Source organism: Oncorhynchus keta, chromosome 2 (genome assembly GCF_023373465.1).
Source record: "Oncorhynchus keta strain PuntledgeMale-10-30-2019 chromosome 2, Oket_V2, whole genome shotgun sequence".
Taxonomy (NCBI): Eukaryota; Metazoa; Chordata; class Actinopteri; order Salmoniformes; family Salmonidae; genus Oncorhynchus; species Oncorhynchus keta.
In genome coordinates this window covers 59,740,578-59,756,739 of record NC_068422.1, presented here as the reverse complement: position 1 = coordinate 59,756,739, position 16,162 = coordinate 59,740,578, and the positions used below count along the sequence as shown (strand labels likewise).

The window sequence follows — 16,162 nt, the reverse complement described above, 5'->3', positions numbered from 1 at the left end:
TGGAACATGTGAAGCAGAATAAATAAAAGTTAATGTATATTTTTCTGTATTCTTATTGGTAGAAGGCACATCCGTGTCAGTGAACTTGAACATGCCCATAGGGAGAGCTTATATCAACATGATGCTAATCGACTCGTGAGACATTAAACCTCAACAATATTCAAACTGCTTTAACATGCACACAGTGCCCTCTTTTGGTCTGCTATGGTATGGCAGGTAAGGTCTGTTTCTACTAGAGTTTAAACATACAGTCAAAACGTAATCTCTACACAGCACATCCAACTAATGAATAAATAAAGACAAACAAATAAAATGTTTACCTTTTGTTTTTATTTACATAAATACTTTAGTGGGCTCAAGCGGGACATGGGTCCATCAACAGTACAGTCATTATATATATATATATATGTGTGGGCATTTTATCTCTGGGGTAGATGGTTACTTGTCAGCTGGCTTATCCCCAGCTGGCAGCTCAGGTGCCTTGTCCTCACGGTGGGCTGGGAACACCTCCCATGGGCTGTTCAGGTCAAACTTCCGAAACTCCTGTGAGAGCTCCACAGGTTCTGCCACCACACGCTTCACCTCATCGTCATAACGCACCTGAGATGAACCAGATGGACAGAATGAATAATATGGTAGATACCAGTGGAGGTTGATGATGAGAGGACAGCTCATAATAATGGCTGGAACAGAGCAAATGGAAATGGCATCCAACACATGGAAACCATATATTTGATGCATTTCATACCATTCTACTCATTCAGTCATTACAACGAGCACGTCCTCCCCAATTAAGGTGCCACCAACCTCCTGTGGTAATGTGAAGTCACATGTACCGATCTTAGGATAGGATTAGATCATAATTCTGCCTTTAATGTATGTAAAATACATGGGACATTTCTCAGCATTCACATCTGACCTTACCTCCACAAATCCAGACAATGGGAAGTCCTTCCTAAATGGATGCCCCTCAAACCCATAATCTGTCAGAATACGCCTCAGGTCAGGGTGGTTGGCGAAGAAAACTCCATACATGTCCCACACCTAACGACAAGCACAAAACATATCCTTTCATAGTGTTGGAAAGGGAGGGTATATTTACAAAAACGTTCTAAGTTTCCCAGTGAACTACCAGAATTTTGGTAACATTCAAGTTGTTTTTAATGACATCTAGTGGCCTTTTTGGGTACTTCAGATAATCCAGGTGTTTGGAGTTATATCTGGCCCCATGTGTGGCGTTATACCATGTAAAATAATCAAAACATATGTTAAGATAGAAAATTGAATGACAAAGCTGTAAAACATTATCCTAAATATAAACCATCTTAGTGAATATCACTGTTGTTTAATATATGGGTTTCAGTATGAAATATCCATGATATTCCCCCCCCACACACTTATTTTACTATGTCAATATGTATTTGTTATAAATATATTGGCGCCAAACTGCTGGCAGTTGTGAAAAATGTCAATTGTTGAAAAAGTTGCAGAGTTAATTTAAATAATGCCATTGTTGATTAGATTCTCTTTCAATAATTAGATATTTTCTCTTGAACCATATGGCCTCCACTAAAAACTCATGGAGAATATGAACAGATAAAAAAGGTATACTATATGAAAAAAAATGTATTAGAGTATAACTGACCAAAGTTACAATAGAGTACCTGTTAATTACCGAAGATTCCAGTAACTTTGGTAAATTACTGCTAGTTTTAAAAACCTATCCTTTCATGAGCATTTGCCTTTGGCAGGCAAAATATAAATCCTGAGCTGCCAACACAAAAAAATCTTTGAACCCTTCAAGCAAAGCATTCTTACGATGTAGCTGTCAGACTTACCTCCCTCTCGTACCAGTTGGCTGCGTTGTGGACAGACACAGAGGAGTCTACTGGGGTGAGCTCGTCGGTGTAGGTCTTCAAACGGATCCGGGAGTTGTAGCGCAGGGAGAGCAGGTTGTACACAATCTATTCACCATCAAAGAAAACAGAATTAGGCATAAAAAAAAATAAAAAACTGAATAGATCAGAGTTTGTCTAAACAACCTGGTTAAATTCTTACTTATGTCAGCTATGGATACGTTTGTGTCAGAACACATGTTTATAACTGCAAAAATAGGACTGTCATGAAGAGAGAGGTATACTATTGGAACAATAGGCTGGGGGTATGGATGGAATAGTACCTCAAAGCGATTCTGGCGGGTGGGTATGTCCACTGCGGTAAGGTCAATCATGTTACGGAACTGAGCGTTGCTGTGGTCTCTCAGAAAGGTCAACACAGGGATGACCCCGTCAGGATGGATCATCACCTCCAACTCATTGTAACACGTCACCTGAAGATATAACATGCATCCTTGTGACGTTCATATGGCTTCAAAATGACATTCAATTAGCTATACAAAATATCAAGCTTCCTAAGAAGGTAAATTAAGATACATTTTGGAGGTGTAATATTTAACCACTAAAGTTTGGGAGAGGTGTGGGGAGGCTGCCACACTGAGTGCCCGGGGACCTGTTGTGGCGGGTTAAGTGCCTTGCTCAAGGGCACAATGGCATCTAGGATTTGATACCAGCAACCTACCGGTTGCCAGCTTAATTCCCAAGTGCGGGCTCCTTTGTAAACCTTATGTTTATGTTCCCTATGTTTTAGACGCACCATATGCATTTAGGATTTACAGTATAGTTTCCCTTGATGGTTGCTCAACATTGTATGATTGTGTGGATGTCTTCGTCTTAAAGCTGACCGTGTTCATTACAGTTGCTGCAATTACATTATCTTACCTGGACTTGCTGCACATACTTAGGAAGCATTTCAGCCACATATTCTCCAAAAGCTGCAAGTTGGTTATGGGTGATCGCATCCTTGGGTCTGACAGTGGCTACATAGAGATGGGCACATAGATTCAAATAAAAGAAGAGGCGATACAATAGATGATTGAGTGCAACAATAAATGTATTCAGTGTCGCAAAGATCAAACTAAATGGTTAGATAATTATACTACATTGGGGATGGACTAGGACTTTGCGGGTTCAACATACTGATGATGATGATTATCTGCAATATACACCATAAAGACAAATGCCACAGCCTGGGTGAATTCTATTAGACACTGGTATACTCACGTTTTGTTTCAGTAGCCTCAGATCTCGCTTGCAAGAGACATGGGCTTTGATTGGCAACTGTAACATATGACATAAAATAACATTACATATGGCTAGCTAATGTTAAAACAGGTTGGATTACCAGCATGGTCCTCTCCTTTGAGCTAGTTGACTGCTCGCTAACTAGCGGCTAAGTGACTAACACTTTTACGTTACTTGACTCAGTTATGGCCACATAACAAGGATATAGCTAGCTAATGACATTTATTTATTTATTTCACCAGGTAGGCTAGTTGAGAACAAGTTCTCATTTACACCTGCGACCTGACTAAGATAAAGCATAGCAGTGTGAACAGACAACAACAAAGTCACATGGAGTAAACAATTAACAAGTCAATAACACAGTGGGAAAAAAATAGTCTATATACATTGTGTGCAAAAGGCATGAGGAGGTAGGCGAATAATTACAATTTAGCAGATTAACACGAGTGATAAATGATCAAATGGACATGTGCAGGTAGAGATACTGGTGTGCAAAAGAGCAGAAAGGTAAATAAATAAAAACAGTATGGGGAAGAGGTAGGTAAATTGGGTGGGCTATTTACCGATGGACTATGTACAGCTGCAGCGATCGGTTAGCTGCTCAGATAGCAGATGTTTGAAATTGGTGAGGGAGATAAAAGTCTCCAACTTTAGCGATTTTTGCTATTCGTTCCAGTCACAGGCAGCAGAGAACTGGAAGGAAAGGTGTTGGCTTTAGGGATGGTCAGTGAGATACACCTGCTGGAGCGCGTGCTACGGGTGGGTGTTGCCATCCTGACCAGTGAACTGAGATAAGGCGGAGCTTTACCTAGCATGGACCTGTAGATGACCTGGAGCCAGTGGGTATAGCGACGAATATGTAGCGAGGACCAGCCGACTAGAGCATACAGGTCGCAGTGGTGGGTGGTATAAGGTGCTTTAGTAACAAAACGGATGGCACTGTGATAAACTGCATCCAGTTTGCTGAGTAGAGTGTTGGAAGCGATTTTGTAGATGACATCGCCGAAGTCGAGGATAGCTAGGATAGTCAGTTTTCCTAGGGTAAGCTTGGCAGCGTGAGTGAAGGAGGCTTTGTTGCGGAATAGAAAGCCGACTCTTGATTTGATTTTCGATTGGAGATGTTTGATATGGGTCTGGAAGGAGAGTTTGCAGTCTAGCCAGACACCTAGGTACTTATAGGTGTCCACATATTCAAGGTCGGAACCATCCAGTGTGGTGATGCTAGTCGGGCATGCGGGTGCAGGCAGCGATCGGTTGAAAAGCATGCATTTGGTGTTACTAGCGTTTAAGAGCAGTTGGAGGCCACGGAAGGAGTGCTGTATGGCATTGAAGCTTGTTTGGAGGTTAGATAGCACAGTGTCCAAGGAAGGGCCAGAAATATACAGAATGGTGTCGTCTGCGTAGAGGTGGATCAGGGAATCGCCCGCAGCAAGAGCAACATCATTGATATATACAGAGAAAAGAGTTGGCCCGAGAATTGAACCCTGTGGCACACTGAACTCTGTCTGCAAAGTAGTTGGTGAACCAGGCAAGGCAGTCATTAGAAAAAACGAGGCTACTGAGTCTGCCGATAAGAATATGGCGATTGACATAATCTAAAGCCTTGGCCAGGTCAATGAAGATGGCTGTACAGTACAGTCTTTTATCGATGGCGGTTATGATATCGTTTAGTACCTTGAGCGTGGCTGAGGTGCACCCGTGACCAGCTCGGAAACCAGATTGCACAGCGGAGAAGGTACGGTGGGATTCGAGATGGTCAGTGATCTGTTTGTTGACTAGGCTTTCGAAGACCTTAGATAGGCAGGGCAGGATGGATATAGGTCTGTAACAGTTTGGGTCCAGGGTGTCTCCCCCTTTGAAGAGGGGGATGACTACGGCAGCTTTCCAATCCTTGTGGATCTCAGACGATATGAAAGATATCGTTAACAGGCTGGTAATAGGGGTTGCGACAATGGCGGCGAATAGTTTCAGAAATAGAGAGTCCAGATTGTCAAGACCAGCTGATTTCTGCATACTTTTGGTCATGTCCACAGTATGTGGACACCTGCTCGTCGTACACTTCGTTCCAAAATCATGGGCATTAATATGGAGTTGGTCCCCCCTTTGCTGCTATAACAGCCTCCACTCTTCTGGGAAGGCATTATACTAGATGTTGGAACATTGCTGCGAGGACATGCTTCCATTCAGCCACAAGAGCATTAGTGAGGTTGGGCACTGATGTTGCAGTCGGCGTTCCAATTCATCCCAAAGGTGTTCAATAGAGTTGAGGTCAAGGCTCTGTGCAGGCCAGTCAAGTTCTTCCACACCAATCTCGACAAACTATTTCTGTATAGACCTCACTTTGTGCACAGGGGCATTGTCATCCTGAAATAGGAAAGGGCCTTCCCCAATCTGTTGCCACAAAGTTGGAAGCACTGAATCATCTAGAATGTCATTGTATGCTGTAGCGTTAAGATTTCCCTTCACTGGAACGAAGGGTCCTAGCCCGAACCAAGAAGAACAGCCCCAGACCATTATTCCTCCTCCACCGACCTTTACAGTTGGCAATATGCAGTCGGGGAGGTAGTGTTCTCCTTGTATCCGCCAAACCCAGATTCATCTGTTAGACTGCCAGATGGTAAAACGTGATTCAGCACTCCAAAAAACATGTTTCCACAGCTCCAGAGTCCAATGGCAGTGAACTTTACACCACTTCAGCCAACGCTTGGTGTTGCACATTGTGGCTTGTGTGTGGCTGCTCGACCATGGAAAACCCATTTCATGAAGCTCAGTTATTGTGCTGACATTGCCTCCAGTGGCAGTTTAGAACTCGGTAGTGAGCGTTGCAACCGAGGACAGACGATTTTTACACACCAAAACACTCGGTGGTCCAGTTCTGTGAGCTTGTGTGGCCTGCCACTTCCCGGCTGAGCCGTTGTTGCTCCTAGACGTTTCCACATCACAATAACAGCACTGACTGTCAGCGCTAGCAGGGCAGACATTTGAAGAACTGACAATAGTGCCACGTTAAGTCACTGAGCTCTTCAGTATGGCCATTCTACTGCCAATGTTTGTCTACGGAGATTTCATGGCTATGTGCTCGATTTCATACACCTGTCAGCAAAGGTTCTGGCCGAAATTGCCGAATCCACAAATTTGAAGGTGTCCACATACGCTATATATACAAAGGTATAAAAAGGCATACATGCCTGTTAGAGTCAGATTATAACTGCCATTACAATGTGCGTTCCAGACATCGTCTGTTTCAATCGTACTGAGCATATAACCAAAATCTTACTTGCGTTTAGCAAGCTTCTAGATGCGCAGTGTGACAACTAAAATGCCGACCTGGAACATCACCACTGACCTGCTAGCCAATTTGATGGGAAGGTCAAGTGAGAATCGGTCGACTACAGCGCGATCTTAACAACAATATAAGTACGTTATCACGCAGATGACCTAAACATTATGACAGCATGTTAGTGCACAGTTAACACTTGAAATGTACTCACGATTCAAAGTCCTGCTAAAACCTCCGCGAACAAAACGCACTAACGATGCCGCCATGTTTTTCAATGACGTATTCAATTTTCTTCTTCTGTTTTTTTATTTTTATTGCACATCCGCATTTTAGAGTAGGTGTTCCCTGGGGGAAATATGCAGATGAGCCAATAGGATCTCGCTGGGCTCTGCCATCATTGCCTTTTCTGCCCACGTTGTAAACGACAGGCTGTGGTCTATCTTGCTTTAGTTATATAAATCTTTGTTAAAAGTTTTTGCATAACCGACATTTAGAGATGAAGTGATGCGGTAGAATCAACGGTTGATGGTCTTTGTTTTACCACTTACTTGTAATACACATTTCGGACAGGTAATTTCACATGGGATAGATCTCACCAAGAGCTATCTGTTGCTATACTAATTTGTATCCAAAATATATACTAGCCTGGTTGTCGGTCTCTGTTCAGGTACATTCAACTCCTTGTGGAATGTTAATAAGAGACTGATATCCAGGGCTGGCGTGGTTACACGTGCTCTGCTGTTGTGAGGCCAGTAGCGGGTACTTCCGAATTCTCTAAACTGGAGGTGGTTTATGGTAGAGAAATTAACATAAAATTCTCTTGCCACGGCTGTTGGACATTCCTGGAGTCAGTCAGCATGCCAATTGCATACTCCCTCAACTTGAGACATCTGTGGCATTGTGTTGTGACAAAACTGCACATTTTAAAGTGTTCTTTTTCCCCAGCATAAGGTGCACCTGTGTAATGATCACACTGTTTAGTCAGTTTCTTCATATGCCACAACTGTCAGGTGGAAGAATTATCTTGGCAAAGGAGAAATGCTCACTAACAAGGATGAAAACAAATTTGTGCACACAATTGTAGAGAAATAAGCTGTGTATATGGAACATTTCTGTGATCTTTAAATGGGACCAACACTTTACATGTTAATAATCTCATATTCACATCAGAACAAACTATCATCCACCTAAGTATTCAACAATATATCAAATGAACCCGAAAAATCACTCAGCGTCACAGTCTTGTGGCGAAGAAATACAATACACCTAGAATGTACCATATTTTCGTAAACTAACAAACCCAGGCAAAAACGCTGCTAGTGTAACGGATGTGAAACGGCTAGCTTAGTTAGCGGTGTGCGCTAAATAGCGTTTCAATCGGTTACGTCACTTGCTCTGAGACCTGCTCTGCAAGGGCCGCGGCCTTTGTGGAGCGATGGGTAACGACGCTTCGAGGGTGACTCTTGTTGATGTGTGCAGAAGGTCCCTGGTTCGCGCCCGGGTATGGGTGAGGGGCCGGTTTAAAATTATACTGTTACACTAGCTGGTGCTCATAAATGAACAAAACATTCTTTATACATTTGTCATAAATTACCTGCACTCATGGTACACACACAGTATGTCTGCATGATGAGTAGTCGACGGGATACAAATAGCACTCCTAAAGAATATGCATTTTCAAGTTAGCTACCAACTTCAGAGGGAACTTTAGCTAACTGTTAGCAAAAAACCTACATGGCAAACTAAGATTCGGCATATGACATAAAGAGTGGTTTATTTCACGTGTAAGGATTTAGGATTAATGCATTTTAAACCCGCTACCATATTCGAATTGACACAACCCTAACACACGCCACACCAACATTTGTTACTAATAACATACATTGCTGATGTAATTTCTATACGGGTACCTTTCAACTCACCCACAGCAACTCTCCATAGAGCTCTGTACCACTCATAATCCCATACCTTTATTACAAAGTGTATTAGACAATGTAAACACAATAGTCAACCAGGAGGTGGAATAATACCCATTTTATGCGGGAATTGAACAACTGAAATACACCGTTACATCTGCACCAGCTGGAAGTAGAAAATAATGTTGATGTAAATGTATTTTTCTCCATTAGAAAATCAGTAGCGAGTGTATACCAGCTAAAAGTAGTAGACTAGACTGGAGTTCACATAACCGAAATTAATCGGCTAGGTAATTCCTTACAGTGTTGCCACTTCATTTTCAGGTTAAATTGCTAGCGGTAGGATGGAATGTTGCTAAAAGTTGCTAAATTGCGTGAAAAACTGCGTGAAAAACTGCGTCATTACGTAGAATACGCAATAACGTTACTCAAATTGACTGGCCAACTCGGCAAAAAAAATGTTATTTTACATTTGTTCACGTACATACTCCCACTATTTTCTGTACAATTTTGATTGAGACATGTTGATTGATGTTGTAAGTTATGTTCGAGATCAAACATTCGTTACCAACTATTTTCGTTGGGTTTGGCTCGTCGAACCCGTACCACTGCTACTGCAGTCAGCAAACAGTGATTTGCAATTTACTGAAATTGTTGCTGGCCTGCTGCTGACGTCACTCACAATGCACATTTGCAGCCAGGCACGTGTGTTGTGACTGAGTGTGGGACAATTTTTTTGTTTGTTTGTAATTTAGTGGGAAAATGCGTGCATTTTAGCGTTTGAGTCACTTTTCAAAAGTAGCTAAAAGTTCCAAATACATTTTTTAAATTAGCTAAATTTGTTGCTAGGTAGTCTGAAAAGTAGCTAAATCTAGCAACACAATTGCTAAAATGGCATCACTGCTTCCTTAGTCATTGATTTGAAAGGCAGGGCTTCTCTTTATGCTTTGGGTCTACTGGATACCCGAGTGGCACAGCGGTCTAAGGCACGCATTAGTGCAAGAGGCGTCACTGGTTCGAATTCAGGCTGTAATCACATCTGGCCGTGATTGGAAGTCCCATAGGGCAGCGCACAACTGTCCGGGCTAGGCTGTCATTGTAAATAAGTAAGTAATAACTTGGTTAAATAATGGCCTGGTTAAATAATTTAAAACAGTAACGTTATACTTTCTAACGCGCCAGACATGTTCACACTTACAGCGTAGTCAGTACCAATGTTGAAGCAAATTCCAAATCTGAGATAGATGCATAGCCCAAACCAATAACATCTACATGACTGGTAGGAAAACGTGTTATTCCAGAGGTTACTATTCAACCTAACAGGCTAATTGCCCTGTATCTGTGCTTTAGACATGTCAGCGACGAGTGTCTCCTCTCTAACACGAAGCTCATATTCAAACTCATTAAGACAGCTCTGCAAGTTATGTAAAAATACGTTCGGTATTTAACAAATGTGGGGGTTCGCTGAGCAACTAGCTTAATTTACTCCCGTGACCCCCGGTATGTACTTCCAAAAAAGGATACACAAATATTTTACAAGCAACGGGGAAAAAATCACTATTGGGCTCCTCCAATGTATTGAGCTGTCTGTCGTAGACTTCCGACTTGCGCATAGCAGTAAGGTTACTGCTATCTGGGATCCTTGGGATGTGAGTGAATATGAACTCTTTCGATTGCGTGTACATTTCTATTTTGTGAGTAACGAACGTATTTTGACATTATAACGCTTGCAGAGCTGTCTAGTATGCATCGGAGCTTCCAGAGCCTTGGAGAGGAGACATGGCATACCCATCATCAACATCTTTATAACCATATACTGGGGCAGGATCAGCCAGCTGTCAAAACCTGCGAACGTATCAGCTGAGAAACATGAACATCTGTGTAATTGCTTCAGATGCAGACAGTGTTGTACAACCGACTTCTCAGAAGTCAGTAGTTTAAAATGCTGCTGAACATTCCCCTTGCACCTGGAGAAGAGGCAACTTACATCAAAACAAATTGATCAACATAAGTTGAACGGCAATGCAAAAAAATTGCAGCTGACCATTGAGCTACAAAATAACAGAATGACTACATTACATCCTCCCATGAGAAAGAATCTAGAACGTACCATGTTGTGACAGAGGGGATACTTGTTATTCTAAATGTCACAATGGGTCTAAAGGCGACTCGAAAACGCAAGGAAAGGTGTTAAATATAACGCACATTTAGAAAAAGCTTACAACAAATATTTTGCTAACGTTGTTTGGTCCAACATTTACTTCAATAAAAAAAACATAATCAACGGTCACACCCCCAATCCCCTGTTTCAGAGAGTCTGGTGGTAAATGCAGGAAAGACCGCCATTTTGCAAGCTAGAAGTACAAGTCTAAAAGTGAGCTGGTGAAGAAAATAATCGAAATAATAAGCCACCAAACATACACTTAGCAAATACAGATAACACACTGTGTTGGCTGAACACATAGGTAGTCGCATTTAAAGTTAAGACATCACACAGGTAAGTAGGGTTGAAGTAAAATTATTTGCCAGAGTTTATCTAGCTATCAAATGTGTTATCCAATGACAGATAGCGGCGCACATTTGGCTTGTTTATGGATCTGTCAGCTGGCTTAGCAAAGAGGGTCACAAACAACATGCGTCATTAATTAAACTGCTTTCCAGAAAGTTAGCTATCTATTTGCTAAATGGAACCATTCTTATCCAACAATAAATACCAACTGCTAGCGAATACGTTCCAAACACGCATGGTTCTTCTTTTGATAATGTTTGCATTTAGCTAACATAATACTGAAATAGCCTGTCAGTGTGCTTATCAACAAGCTAACGTTACTAGTACCACCGAGCCTAGTTCTAAACAGTTAACGTTAAGTTAGCCTCCCACACTACAGCACTTGCTGTTTCACATAACTAGTGTTAGCTACCAAATCTGGTAATATATTGGATTTGATGCTCAATGCACTTGAAGTAAACAAGCAAAGCATATATTTATTTCTGCTCGCCTACCGTTAGAACAAAAATGTCTTAATAAATAGGCTGGCTAACAGTTTCACAATTAATTTCTAGATGTTGAATCGAGACGATATTCTGAAGTAACTGTTGAACATTTCAAATTTGTACAACCCTTGCATCAATTACTAGAATAGCTAGTAACGTTCGTTAACTAGCTAAATGAGGGGTGAGGTCAGTCTACTTCTCTCGTCTGTTCTCAGGCCACATACGAGTGCGTTGCAACAGTGGCAGTTCAAAAACAGTGTTTGAGGCTTGTGTGCTAAGTGTTCTTCAGAGCAACTATGTACGTTTCCAATGTATAGTAATTATTATTGTTAGATACCAAGACAACCCAAAACAAATTATTCTGACACACTTCATAAGTGTGACTTCGATGATTCTCTCTGTAGTGCACTCGTGAGTCACACGCCTACAGTACGCGGTGTCCATATACAATGTTCCCTGTTTTCAAATCTAGCGTTTTCATACATAAGAATGTAGCTATCTATCGCAGATGTTATGTGTCTAAAGAATTGATAATGGATGATAACTGGTTCTCTACAAGTTCGTTTGTAGTAATGACTCATTTTATGAGATTGAGTTTGGTCAAACAGACCAGTGGTCATAAGCTCACATTACATTTTCATTATGCATGCAATATGCAACGTAAGTAATGTTTTGAAGTATTGCCATTTACAGAAATAGATTGCATACAAATAATTCAGTCTTCATGTCACTGTCTGGTGCATTGCAATGTGACATACAGCACTGGTAATGTGCTGCACTGGATGGGGGTGGTGGCGGCGGTATGCATGACAAGTTGAAGGTGGGTTGTGTTAGTTATTCAATGCAGTTGAGATGCCATGGAGTCCTCCAAACTGGACAACTTGACTATGTATGTCAGCAGGTTTAGACCTGAGGCAAATAATCAGCTCTGACTCTTGTCTTATTGCTTAAAATGCCAAAAGTGAGAATCAATGGCTGTTATGTCAGTCACGTAGATTTGGTCATTATATGTCTATTTGTTAACAGGATAAAGCGGGAAGAACCATTACCTCCGTGACAAGCAAACCCAGGGTAAGTCATCAGGCTAGTCATTCTCAGCCAATCTTCTCTCTGTCATCTACTACTTAGATAGAGGCAGACTACATCCTCATAAAGATATTTTAAGTAATGGTCTCAGCTGGCTTAAAATGGTTTTCAGAGAGTTGTAGTACTAGCCTATTGGGTCACTGAAACAATATGGCTATTTCAATGCCTTGACGCAGGGCAAGTAGGCTATTTAAGTCATGGCCAGAGATTCATTTTCATCATATGGGCAGAAAAGGCACGAGCGGTTCTAAACATGATTACCTGTCGTAGCCTTCTTATGGCCAAATTGAAATGTTTCTAACAGAAGAAATATAAAAAGCAAATACATGAGAGAACTTTGGAGATCATGGGGACATTATCAGACCAAAGGTGAGGACACAACAGTTCATCTGACACAAGACTGAATCCAAACATTACACTTTTGATTGTATGTGCATTTTACATTTACTATACTTTTCACAGCATTTGCCAATAATGAAATCTGAAAATACTCAGAATATTCTTCATTTGTTGCTGAATATATTCATTGAAATGTTTGGGTAGGTGCAACAAGAAAACAAACGTTATAAGGGTTTGAGTGAGAGGTCTAACTGGTGTCCAAGTTGCCACACACCTTGCTAAACTGTTCATAAGTAATTTCAATGCACTTTTATGACTCAAGGAAAGAGCCTTCGGCTTTAAGGCACTTTATTTTTTAGCCCTCCTAACTTTACGATTGATGTACTGAAACATGCACACTTGTAGTTTTTTGTTTGGAACACCCATCACACAATTAATGTTCTTTACACATTCCAAAAATATTATTTTATAAATCCCAATCTGGGTCAGGTGGGAATCATTTGAAAACGCATTCTATTGCCAAATTGTTTTGCGAAGCTTTAAAATACGATCTTTGTTCGGCTTTCACAAGGCAGTTCAGATTGTAATTTTGGTGCTTATATAATTGAGTCATGCGTGCATTCAAGTGATTGTACCTGGGAATAAAAATGGCATGCCCATACTCCATTATTTCACAATAATACTTTGCATCCCCCCAATGGTCCAAATGTGGAATCCGTACCATCATTTTCTGAGCTAGCCATTAAAAAAATATGGTCCACAGATCTAAGTGAATCTGAACCCTTTAACTGGAACAGAATATAGAAAAATATGACCTTGGCGTCCTGAAATCCAAACCATCAATTGTATACATTTTAAAGTTTGTTCAGACTGTATTTAACACCAAGGAAAACTTATGATGTAATTGGCCCTAACTCCCAACTGTTCACTGTGTCTCCTAAATCCAGTAAGCACATTCCTTCATATGATGTAGGAGTGCCATGCAGTTAAGCTTCTGGGAGGAAGTACATGAATGTAAATATGAAATGCGTTGCATCTTCCATGTTACTTAACAATGACAGCTCCTTCAATTTCTTTCAGAGACAATTATTGTTGGCAGGCAGCACTGTCGCAAAAAAGATGTTGGCTCTTCGATGGCAAATAGCCCACTCTCAAATCGCCAGTGGATACAGTTACTATTAGAAGTTATAACATTAGAATTATTGGCGGTAAGAATGAAGGGTGCTAGTCTAGGAATAATTGAGGCCTGGACAAATACTTGACTCTGTTAAGAATCATCTCCGCTAAAGCCCAACACATACATACAAACAAAATATACACTGTGGCCAGTTTATTAGGTTCGCTCTTACAGACAGTGAGTCAAGTGGCTGTGCTTGCTATATAAAGCAGGCAGACGGGCATTGAGTTACTGTTCGATTGAAAGTTACAATGTGCAAAACGGGTTAAGGGGTGGTGGGTGTTGGTAGATAGAGATACGGGTGGGGGCGGACTGCAAACCAACCTGTTGCTGGGTGGGAAGGGGTTTTTCCTTTCTTTACATACCAACTTTATTATTGCAAGATCATGTTATCAATATGATTTCTTTGTATTCATACTTTTTAATTGTTTTGCTTTAGCGTGGCAGCCTGTGGTATAAACTGTGTAAATATATATGAATATCATACGTACCCCCACAAAAAAAGACAAAGCAAGGAAAAAGTTGGTTTTAAAAAAGTGCGTTCAAGTGTGTTCTGCAGCCAATTTTTGGGGGGTAGTTTGTATCCTAGCCTTATTGTTAACGTACTTGCATTATGTTGCACCATAAGGCTTGGATACAAACCACAAAAAATAATTGTCCGCAGGACACGTACTTGAATGCACTTTAATTTTTTATATATTTTTTATACAGTTAGCACTATCACTTAAGTTAAACAGCTGAAGTGATTGTTGATTTAATCAGTAAACTTTTTTTGTTGCCATGAGGTCTTGTGGTGACAAGTTTCAGAGGTGGTGTTGTGCCAGTTATTTGGGAGGCAATTAGCCAGCAACATATATGGAAACTGTCCAATGTCATCTGTGTCACACTAATATGGATTTTACACACTTGTGCTTATATTGTTTTTATAAATCCTTTGTTCCTGTAACTGTGGTGTCCACATTTATAATGGTAATGATGATAATGTTATGAACTATAACAATAGCCTACAGTGTCGTTGCAAGAAATAGTTGTGTATGAGGCCTTGGAGCTGCGCTTCAGTAGGTTGGTGGTAGATGGAAGGCCGTGTTGCCCAACTGAGTCCTTTGAAGAATGTCTTTGGTTGTCAATTGGATACGTTGTAGTAAAGTTGTTGTGTTGTAGACGGGATACTCTGTCTGTTCCTTCCTAACCTGCGTTTGCAGCTGCGGTCGCTAACTCAACGGCTAGGAGGTATCACTTCTATAGTGAATAAGAGTTCAAAGTTCATTCCATTCGCAACCAAAGCTCACGCTGATGTTGGCTTCGTTCTGTAGTTATTATCTGAACCATTCTGACATAAAACCGTCGTCCTACCTCCCTGGAAAAGAGTTCTATTGTCGTCAAGGGCTTATATAGGAAGGAAGAGGACGGTGTGTTTGAAAAGTTTTATAGCCCATGTCCCTTCACAGAGGCGGGCCATTGATTGAGCAGAGCCCTATCTTATGAAAACCCAAATGTCACATTTTAGAAGCTAAAATAACATTTCATCCCATCATGAATAATTTCATATTCAAACATTTTTAAATTGAACAACAATTCCATGTGAATCCGATAACTCTGATGTGTAGACTTTCCACTGTAGATTTTGTCATCTTATCATTGATGAGAATGTCTCAGATGACAACCGAACTGACATCATATTCATTATTAAGTACCACAGCATATGTTCAATTGTTCGCATGACCAGAATATAGTTCATTTCCCCCCAACTACTGATGTTCCCAGAATCTCTATGTTAACCAAGGGTTTTGCAAATGTAACCTCAGTAGGGTAGAGAGAAAAAAAAGATGCGGTCAAAATAAATTATGCCTTAATACCATCGTGGTATTGTAGACACATCGTTCGTGGCCGGTGTTTGCTTGTTTGCATACTTTTTTTGTACATATTTGACAGTGCTATTGTATCTTTTTTGACACGCAAAGACCCAAACGGCGTTCCATAGTATGTATGTCGTGAAGCTAATAGCAGTGACGTTATTACTGTGTAACTCCGGTAGGGCAACATCTGAAAAATAGCGCACTCTGTAGTGTGTACCGGTGCTCGACCAGTTGGCGAAAATCCAACATTACCCACAACAGAGAGCGGTTGATTGTCAAGGGCAATGAATTCCATTATCTTGACTTTAATGGATTTTGCCTTTGAGTTGTGTCGCTGAAATATTATTTTTCAAATGACTGCTCAACTTGTTGAC

At 40.9% G+C, this 16,162-nt stretch overlaps 2 protein-coding genes across 35 annotated transcripts in view; one reads left to right on the top strand and one right to left on the bottom strand.

Annotated features, from left to right (window-relative positions):
* Nucleotides 1-308: 308 nt before the first annotated feature.
* Nucleotides 309-6,767, bottom strand: LOC118357766 (NADH dehydrogenase [ubiquinone] iron-sulfur protein 3, mitochondrial-like). 2 transcript variants are annotated; one of them, XM_035735125.2, is made up of 7 exons: nt 6,632-6,767; nt 3,120-3,176; nt 2,778-2,875; nt 2,180-2,329; nt 1,839-1,964; nt 925-1,044; nt 309-600 (listed from the first exon to the last, which is right to left on the bottom strand). In XM_035735125.2, the coding sequence occupies exons 1-7, from the start codon at nt 6,684-6,686 to the stop codon at nt 439-441; spliced, it is 768 nt and encodes a 255-aa protein (XP_035591018.1). In that variant the 5' UTR covers nt 6,687-6,767; the 3' UTR covers nt 309-438. The 2 variants fall into 2 exon arrangements, with proteins under 2 accessions (XP_035591018.1, XP_035591019.1); XM_035735126.1 differs by lacking the exon at nt 6,632-6,767 and adding an exon at nt 6,487-6,504.
* Nucleotides 6,768-9,079: 2,312 nt separating this feature from the next.
* LOC118357589 (CUGBP Elav-like family member 1) overlaps nt 9,080-16,162 on the top strand; it is a 41,062-nt gene continuing 33,979 nt past the window's right edge. For 10 of the 33 annotated variants that reach the window (XM_052479546.1, XM_052479696.1, XM_052479692.1 and 7 more), the window contains exons 1-2: nt 10,653-10,833; nt 12,357-12,401. The gene's annotated coding sequence lies outside the window, so the exon portion shown is untranslated. Of the gene's footprint in view, nt 9,443-10,651; nt 10,834-12,356; nt 12,402-16,162 lie in introns of those variants that run through there. The other 23 variants (XM_052479626.1, XM_052479602.1, XM_052479590.1 and 20 more) reach the window with 5 other exon arrangements.

Bases quoted from the DNA above. Each gene is read 5' to 3' on its own strand.
- LOC118357766 (XM_035735125.2), bottom strand. From the start codon at position 6,686: ATGGCGGCATCGTTAGTGCGTTTTGTTCGCGGAGGTTTTAGCAGGACT. The intron at 3,177-6,631 runs GTGAGTACATTT...CATATGTTACAG, and splicing joins TTTTAGCAGGACTTTGAATC to TTGCCAATCAAAGCCCATGT. The intron at 1,965-2,179 runs GTACTATTCCAT...GATGGTGAATAG, and splicing joins CCCGCCAGAATCGCTTTGAG to ATTGTGTACAACCTGCTCTC.